Source organism: Dysidea avara, chromosome 6, assembly GCF_963678975.1.
Source record: "Dysidea avara chromosome 6, odDysAvar1.4, whole genome shotgun sequence".
Classification (NCBI taxonomy): domain Eukaryota; kingdom Metazoa; phylum Porifera; class Demospongiae; order Dictyoceratida; family Dysideidae; genus Dysidea; species Dysidea avara.
This window is the reverse complement of record NC_089277.1, coordinates 36010986-36020953: the sequence shown is the minus strand read 5'-3', so window position 1 is coordinate 36020953 and position 9968 is coordinate 36010986. Positions and strand designations below refer to the sequence as shown.

The 9968-nt window shown below is 35.9% G+C and overlaps 1 protein-coding gene across 1 annotated transcript in view; it reads right to left on the bottom strand.

The window, feature by feature from the left end:
- LOC136258205 (uncharacterized) overlaps positions 1-9233 on the bottom strand; it is a 23005-nt gene extending 13772 nt beyond the window's left edge. Inside the window, exons 1-4 of the mRNA XM_066051535.1 lie at positions 8948-9233; positions 7090-7186; positions 1959-2080; positions 1177-1273 (exon numbers count right to left, since the gene is read on the bottom strand). Coding sequence (XP_065907607.1) covers positions 1177-1273; positions 1959-2080; positions 7090-7186; positions 8948-9123 — 492 coding nt within the window. The 5' untranslated portion in view covers positions 9124-9233. The remainder of the gene's footprint in view (positions 1-1176; positions 1274-1958; positions 2081-7089; positions 7187-8947) is intronic.
- Between the last annotated feature and the right edge of the window lie 735 nt (positions 9234-9968).

The following is a 9968-nucleotide window of genomic DNA, read 5'->3' as shown; positions in this document are numbered from 1 at the left end:
ACTGCTCTATTAGAGTATCTTGATCCCGTGATTTTACACTTGCTTAGTTTTTGCTTTATAACTTTGTTGCTGTAACTCTATTGCTATTCAAACTATCAAAAGGCACTGCTACGATGATCAGCCTATCTACACACCAATTTTCAAGTTATTTCTATACTTGGTTTACCCTGTAGCCGTGACAGAAGTTTGATCTTTTTTTATGTGAATAAATTCTCATAACTCCTTGAATATTACTCAGATTCACAACAAACTTGGTACATGAATCCACTATTACACACTCTTCATTTGTGCCAAAGATCGAGGTAATTAAGCTACATGTTTGTATTTTATAGCAATTTTTGCAAAATGTGTGAAAAGAAATCGAAGCCCCCGTAGCCCCCGTTGTACAGCATAAGAAGAAAAAATGAAGAAATTAAAACGAAACTTTGAACGCCCATATCTCACAAATGGCTGTTGCGAATTTAATCAAATTTGCTGTGTGGTGTACCCTACTTTGGGGACAGCTATAATGAAAAAATGGTATGTTTTGGAGAAGGGGCCATGAAGCTATGCATGCATGAAAAAGGTGTTTTCTTTCTTCCTGTATATATATATTCACGGTGTGGTCGCTGACTTTCTTGGCCGCATGACACACTACCATGTGTCTTGATTACAAGTAGCGTACAATTTTGCAAGAATGTAAATTTGTTGTCACACCTAATGGGTTAAATTGTTAATAGGAGTATGTTGAAAATCAATCATCCAAACCCCAATGGTCTCAGGCAATGGTACGTGTTTAGATATTAAATGAATTTCTGGTTTGGATATCTGAAGTCCATACATTTATATATTGAAATAGTCTAATAGAACATACACTTTGAACTCAAATACAATAACAGAACATTTTTTCCAATTTCGGATAAACGAAGGCATGGATAAATGAGAGTCAGATAACTGAGGGGTTGATATATTTTTAACCCTGGCTATTTTAAAGGCTGCACCAACTCTCACAGCTAGGCTGTTTTGGTATGGTTATCTATCGATTTGTACAAATACTCAACTACGATGTACATTTTGGATGACAGAATGCCATTACATTTGTACAGGCTATACTAGCAATAAAATATTCTCCCCCACGCAAATGATATTACGAACTCTTGGTATGTCTGTGTGTGTGTGCGTGTACTTAGTCCTTACATAATGATAATATCCTGGATTCTCTTCACGATCATACTCAAAGACTTGTTGGTCAATCTGTTTGGTTTCATCACAGATCAATTGTATATCCATCTGCCTATTAATAGATATACAAAAGCTTTAATTCAAAAAATGTGTTGATGCTTGCATACATGACTGAAGTTGACTGTTGTCAACACCAAGAATGGATAGGTACACCAATACATTACACATGCGTTTACACAACAGCCATGCCACTAAGTTTGCTCAGGCTGATTTTCACAGTGTGATTTCTAGCCAGAGATGTCTGTTAATCACTGGAAATGCTCTTACACCCTGGAGTGTCACCAGTAAGGCTATAGGCATGGACACACATAGACAGTTATCTCAATGACTTTTGTATTTTGAGTGGGTCTTGAGAGCCCTATAATTAAGGATGGAGACCTACCCTACCATTTCTGCTTTACCCACCACCCATGGTTGTGTGTGTTTTAATACAGTTGTGAAAATGTTACTCAAACTTATTACTACACTTATTAATACTTATTATAATACTAGGAGCTAGATACAACATAAACTAAAGTGAGCAAAGCACTATATGGTTGGCTGGATTCATGGAGAAAATTTTATGCTTGTAGCTTATGGCGTACCCAAGCTACATATGCTGGATTGAAATCTTTAAAATGTATGAATCTTGATGCTTTCCTAAACTTTGGTCACATGAGTTTGCAACTAGACTAACAATAATACTATACAACACATATGCCAAGATATACAATACCGTATTAGGCCATACATATTACCTGGCATCCTGTCCATTACTAAACTGCAGTGTCACACTACCGGAGCCATCAGTACTGAATTGTGCACTGTTGAAATCACCCATTGACCACTCATTACCATCATTATCACGTGACTGACAACCCTGTTGCATACAAACCAAGCATTTTCATTGATTTGGAAATACAACATGCCAGTGTTGTGTACAAATGTAAACATTAATGCATTAGTGTCTGCACATATCCATAACTATTAAGTATTAAGACATGTGGTAATGTGTTATTTGGCCAAGATAGCCAGTATTCCATACCAGTGTAACAGAAAAAAATTAAAAGTGATTCTGACACGTGCGTATGTAGCTCCATGGTTCCTTCTTTGAATTGTAGAATTTTGCAGTGGACCTGTTAATCATGTAGAGTATGCGACAAGCCCTTGATGGAAGCATAAAAGCTATTTTTTCTGTTTTGCATTTGTGGCTGTACTAAATTAGTATATTCCTGTATGTATGTATGTATGTATTATGTACGTACGTATGTACGTACATACATACATACATACGTACATACATACATACATACATACGTACATACATACATACATACATACATACATACATACATACGTACATAAATACATACATACATACATACATAAGTACATTCGTACATTCATACATACATACATACATACATACATACATACATACATACATACATACATACATGCATACATCCATACATATGTACATACATACATACGTACATACATACATACGTACATACATACGTACATACATACATACATACGTACGTACGTACGTACATACATACATACGTACGTACATACATACGTACATATATACATACATACATACGTACATACATAAATACATACATACATACATACATAAGTAGAGGTGTACCGATATGGGTTTTTGGCGAGGCCGATAACCGATAGTCGATCTGATATTTGCATTATAGTTAAAAGTGTACATTTACCTACCCTACAACAACATGTGCATGTATTCATTGCTATACTCTGCCTGTGGTGGTATACAGCTTGGGTTTCTATTGTGCAATCCAGACAATTAGGCACCCACAAACATTTTTATGTATACTCCCATGAAGCCTTATACAGATATTTTTACATTCTAATGGTTTGTGAGAAAGCTGGTACAGCAAATTTCCTGGGTTATACTGTGACCCTTCTTTTTATTACAAGGTAGCTACTCTATAACTGCTTCATTTATAAAGACTGTGTCTGTGATAAGCTTTCCAGCAACAGACAGTAGAATCGCGTGTATTTATATGGCTTCTCATAGCATAGCGCTTGTTTCAGAGTGAACAATAAGCCACTGGCACTAAAGAGCCACATGAATAATGTAGAAAACCAATGCACAATCTATTTATGTACAAACTATTGTTAGTGTATAAATATCGGTAGCGATATCGGTCCTCCTGTTTTTCTGTACCGATACCGATATTGGTAAAAATTGCCATATTGATAGCCGATATTATAGCCGATCCGATTATCGGTACACCTCTATACATAAGTACATACATACATACATACATACATACATACATACATACATACATACATACATACATACATACATACATACATACATACATACATACATACATACATACATACATACATATGTACGTACGTCGTACATACATACATACATACATACATACATACATAAATACATAAATACATACATACATACATACATACATACATACATACATACATAAATACATAAATACATACATACATACATACATACATACATACATACATAAATACATAAATACATACATACATACATACATACATACATACATACATACATACATACATACATACATACATACGTACGTACTTACATACATACATACATACATACATACATACATACATACATACATACATACATACATACAAAGAGTACTTTACCCCTAATGATTCGCGATTAAGAAAAGGATACTACAGGCAACTGACGACAAACATTGACTCGTATAAATTTTCCTTTTCCCCCTCTGCAATTAAACTTTGGAACCCCCTTCCCCCCTACATAATTAATTCCCCTTCCCTGGATAATTTTTGTAACAACTTAAGTAATTATATCTGTGCATTATAATCATTTGTGATTTCTGCACAGTAAAAACAAATAACAAATAATAATACATACATACATACATACATATGTACGTACGTCGTACATACATACATACATACATACATACATACATAAATACATACATACGTACGTACGTACGTACGTACGTACATACATACATACATACATACATACATACATACATACATACATACATACATACATACATACATACATACGTACTTACATACATACATACATCCATACATACATACATAAATACATACATACATACATACATACATACATACATACATACATACATACATACATACATACATACATACATACATACATACATACATCCACACATACATACATCCATACATACGTACATCCATACATACATACGTACATCTGTACTAAATTAGTACATTCCTGTATGTATTTATGTACGTACATAAATACATACATACATACATACATACATACATACATGCATGCATACATACATACATACATACATACATACATACATACATACATACATACATACATACATACATACATACATACATACATACATACATACATACATACATACATACACACACACACGCACATATATATATATACATGCTGTAGTTCACTTTCTTTTGTTATATGTGACCCAATAAGCGAAAACCCAACTTTGCATTTTTTCAGACTTCATTTTTTTATTTTTTTTATTTATTTATTTATTATTACTTTATGGCAAGTATGCCAAAGGTCTGCAAGCAACTGGTGCTTGCAGCCTAAAACACAAGTTATACATACATTATAATTACTTTAACTAATTATAACTTAGCTATAGTGTTTGAAAGTTTGATGGTGGCGAGAGATCGTGACATTTGCTGCACGGATATAGATAATGGTAGGTACAGTGATTGTCATCGTCAAAATGAGTTACAAAATGATTCCACATAAATTTCTTTAGTTTAGCCTTGATGGTTGCAATTGATAAATTGGTATTGATTACAGGAAGAGCATTCCACAAATGAGGAAGGCGATGGAAATAAGAGTTTCTATTTAAGTTTGTACTATGGAGACGATGTTTGAGTTTATTATGTGTAGAGGATCTGGTGTGACCCTGAGTAAATGTAATGTACCTATTAATGTCAAAGTTTCTTGTGGGTGACTTAAGTGACTTGATCGCAAACAAAACATCCTGAATCTCGATGATATACATGAATGGTAGAAGATGAAGTTCTAATAACCTGGATTTGTAGCTGATATTATAATTATTCAAGATGTGTTCTGGTAATAGCTTTATTATAGCGATAGACAACAAGAATAGCAAAGCAATCGATTTGTACAGTGCTTATACAGAAAAAATACAGGTGCTCATTTAATTGATCATAAATCTCAAGTACGTGGCATTCTATTCACCATGAACAGGGGCATTCATCAAGGTATAGTTTTGGCCTAAATTTACCCTTGCTATCAAACAAGAAGGCTGTTCAAGCTGAGAAATGGCGACAATAAAATTACGTTTTAATGCAATGCATTTAACTTCATGGTACAGGGACGAAACAAAGATATTCTTATATATCATCCATGAAAAATGAGTCCATTAGTATATCATTCTTGTCTTCCTCCACTCTTTGCTAAAGCAATTAAAACGTGCATAAAATTATCTACATAGTGCATGTTTTTTATCCAATGTATTTGAATTATGCAAACAAGTCTGGTTTTCATTCAGCGGGTCACACATATGGTACTTTGTGTGGGAGGATCAAAATGATGAAGAGTGTATTAGTCATGAAGTAGCGAGGATTCTTAATGGCTAATAAGGAACAGTTCTGTGGTAGATGCAGTATAGCTATGAAAAGTGGGAAGGTGTTTACAGATAAACAGTTTTGTAATATCACTATAAAACTTATTTTGTGATATAGTTCTACCACTAGAAAAATATTGTGTAGAATCTTACTAATGATCTGATAGCTAAGAACTGAGTATTCAAGATGAATGCTCCTTAGAAGACAACTAAATAATAGTTAGACACCAAGACCAAGGGAACTAAGCGATTTACTAACCCCGATGGCCCGAGGCTGTAGCATTCCAAGTGCTGTGAGGGTGCTACTAAGGGCCTGAGGGGTTACTAAATCACTTAGTTCCCATTGGTTGTGGTGTCTAACTTATTTAGATTACGGTTTAAAGTATGTACCTTTATAGCCAGAACATGATTGTGGGGTGAAAGAGCAATGCAGAACAGCAGAACAGTTTCTTCCTGAAGTCCTTATTTGTGCCCTCAAAATAATTATTCGACCAGTAACCAGAGTAACGGCTGGAGCTACAGTAGATATACTGCTTAGTCTACTTTTTGTCCAGAATTATTTGCAGAACACGGAGAAGAAGAGTATTGCAGTACTGCAGTGTGCCTTTTGTGTAACATATACAAAATTGTTCGAGGGCGGGTGACTAAGTGAATATACATGTCAGGTGACTAAGTGATTTAGTAAACCTGTAAATGAGCCAAATCATAGTCTAAAAAAAGTACCATATAACACTTTAAGCACCATCTATGCTTGTGTGCATGAGAATACAGCAATTGTGGGGCATGCCATCAGTGCACACCTAGTTTACTGGCAATGGTCATGATGCAGCTGCACGGAAACCAGAGGAACTGTTGAACTATAGCAGCAGCACATGCCCTGGCACTAAGGCAATGTCCACCAAGCTGTGCCTGTCCTAAGTGCAGACTTCAGTATCCCTTGCAAAACCTCCACAGGGGCACCAGGTTGGTGTGTACCAAGTGATACCATCAGGCGGCATCCTGGACTTGGCACAACCTCATTATTGTCATCAGCTTAGCCGGATAAAAGCCATTGCCTCGTGGAGGTGCTGACTGACATGGTGATAAGAAACACACACACACACACACACACACACACACACACACACACACACACACACACACACACACACACACACACACACACACACACACACACACACACACACACACACACACAATGATTACTCACTGCTGATGTTTGAGTTGCAGCACATGATCCTCCTACTGTTACAGCGAAACAAAGATTAACGTGATAACTATAGCCATTTGAAGAAGTAGCTTCAAGCCTGTGTCATAAGTATAACAATATATATTCCATAACCACTTAATTGTAACACAGAAGCCTATAGCCTTATAATATATAGATTTACCAAGGGGTACTGTAGGCAATGACCTGAAATTTTGTAGGCCACCTCAGAAAAAGTCTGAAATTCGGTACATTTGAAAGGTGAAGGTTGACAATCGAATGGATGTAACAGGAGTTTTATGGAGAAATTTTGGAATTACTGAACTTTACAGAGGAAGATTCACTAAATGTGTCTTTAAAGATGAATTATGTCTTTCTATCTTTGGAAGTTTGTAAACAATTTTGGCTCGTTACCTACTCCTCGAGATTTACAGTCACTGAAATTCATAGTCTTCATGGTGCCTTAATTGGCATTATTTGTTGGGTAAAAATCAAACACAGAATGCCTTCAAGGAAGTCTACATGTTTCAACGAAGCTTCTACTAAACTAACTGACTGACTGACAGTAGCCTTATAGACAAACACAATGTCTAATAAAATTATGGATTTGATATTTTCACAATTGGGCATTTTGGTATACAAATGCGTACAATGCAGGCATCATGGATTTAGCTTTCCTCTAATACAAAGATGTCAATTGTGTATTAGCTAATGGTTTCAGCTTTGCTTTCACGCATATAGCTACAACAAATCCATAAGTTCAACCACTACGACTAGCTGCTACCACTGCTTGAAGTATCTTAGTTTACTAGAGTGGTATATCCCCAGTATATGGAACAGTTAATTGTTTGTTATTTTAGTAGTTTTTCAGTAAACCCGCATTCACTGATGTTTTACTGAGAGTTTAAAACTTAGTAAAATAATTATGTTCCATATACTTAAGTTTACTGACACTTTACTATCAGTATAACTACAGTAAGGCATCTTAACAAATTAGTAAACTAAGAACCTTCAAGCAGTGTACAGTCAGAGTGAGTGGATTTATCGAAGACTACTAGACTACTACTACTACTATAGACTACATACGTATGTCTACTATAGGGACCTACAATAAATAAACCTGTGGAGAATTGTATCAACTATTATGCAGCAAGTTTATTGCATTGTGTCACTGTAATCAGTGGTGGGGGTTGCAATGGTTTCGCTGAAACCCCCTCTGAAAATAACGTGCGCCCCTAATTTATTTACGACTCGTCGTGTGGCCATGGGTGATAAAATCATAGTTTTTGTACTCAAATATCTATGATAAAATCACGAAGAGTTATACGTAGTGTATTATATTACGACTTTTTTCTACTGGCGAAACCTCATCTTTTTCGCCACAATGGTGTTCATCAGCAGGTAGTAGTAACCTTTCTTTCTTTCTTTCTTTTTTGTTTGGTCTTCGACTTACAGCTAGGCTGAAGTTGAGTGGAACCCCCTCTGAAAATTTCTAGATCCGCCGCTGGTAATTGTAAATTTATTCTCATGTGTATGTGCTTTGTGTGGGGACCATGTTAACAGGCTATATAGCTATATGCCTTTTGTGTACCCGCATGTAGCTATTTTGACAAAAATGGATAATTCAATTGTCTTGGCAAAAGCTACAGCACAAAGACTCGCCAAAAACATGTTGAAGTTAAAACACCGAACTGACATCAAAATTTGTTTACAGCGGTAAAAACCCTGAAAGTCACATGATAAAATTAATGAAGCCATTAAAACGCAGTGACGTCATGCTTACAGATACACCCCTCAATTGCTGCGAAAACTTCCATGCACAAATCAAACACAATCGAACCACTCAATAGACATCACTTACGAAGGATTTCCATTGGCATTAGCGTACGGAGAAAGATCAATGGTGCCACTCCCATCGCTCATCTCGCACTGACACAACGCGTACTGACCCACTCCGGTATCACACGTTATCTGTCCATTACTACTGCTCGCTAACAGTACAAGTGTCACGGAAACGACTGCCACAGTTGCCTGCATCTTTAATTCCAAGTAAATCGAGAATCACGTCGCAAAAGTGTACATCAGAATTGCACCATAGACTGGTGATAAACTCGTGATAAACCACTTGCACGTGACAAATAACGCACGCCTCTGGTCTTATTAAGTGACCAACTGATAAAATCATACAGTACGATAGTAACTGTACTAGATGAATCAAAAATTGAAAATTTTAAAATGGGAATAGGGATCGCTGAAAAAAGCCACAAAACAAGAAGGGATCACTGGGGTGGTAATGTAAACCACAAATCCCTATTTTGACTCTCTGTCATAAATCTTTAGTTACATGCTCTGTTGTTTTGAAGTGAGTCAAAATAGGGATTTGTGGTTTACATTACCACCCCAGTGATCCCTTCTTGTTTTGTGGCTTTTTTCAGCGATCCCTATTCCCATTTCAAAATTTTAAATTTTTTATTCATCATGGGTAGTTTGTGTACTTTTGTTAATCCAGTAATGGATTATGAAGAAGACTGTGGTGAATAGTGTAATTTTGCATTCTGCATAGTAACACCGTCAACATTTCAGTACACACATGAAACTGATCAAATTGCAATGTGCATACAGACTGAGAGTCTCCTAATATGAGCTACAATTTACATTACTGGTGCCTTTAATAGCTGTCAAATTCAGTACAAGGATTGTTGTTATACACTTGACTGCATTATTCATCAGGGTGAACTCCCTTCAGACTGGAAGAGGGCATATGTAACACTAGTATACAAGAAAGGCCCCTGTACTAATCCATCGAACTATAGACCTATATCATTGACTAGTATTTGCTGTAAGTTGTTGGAACATATCATCTCCTCAGCAATATCTTCTCA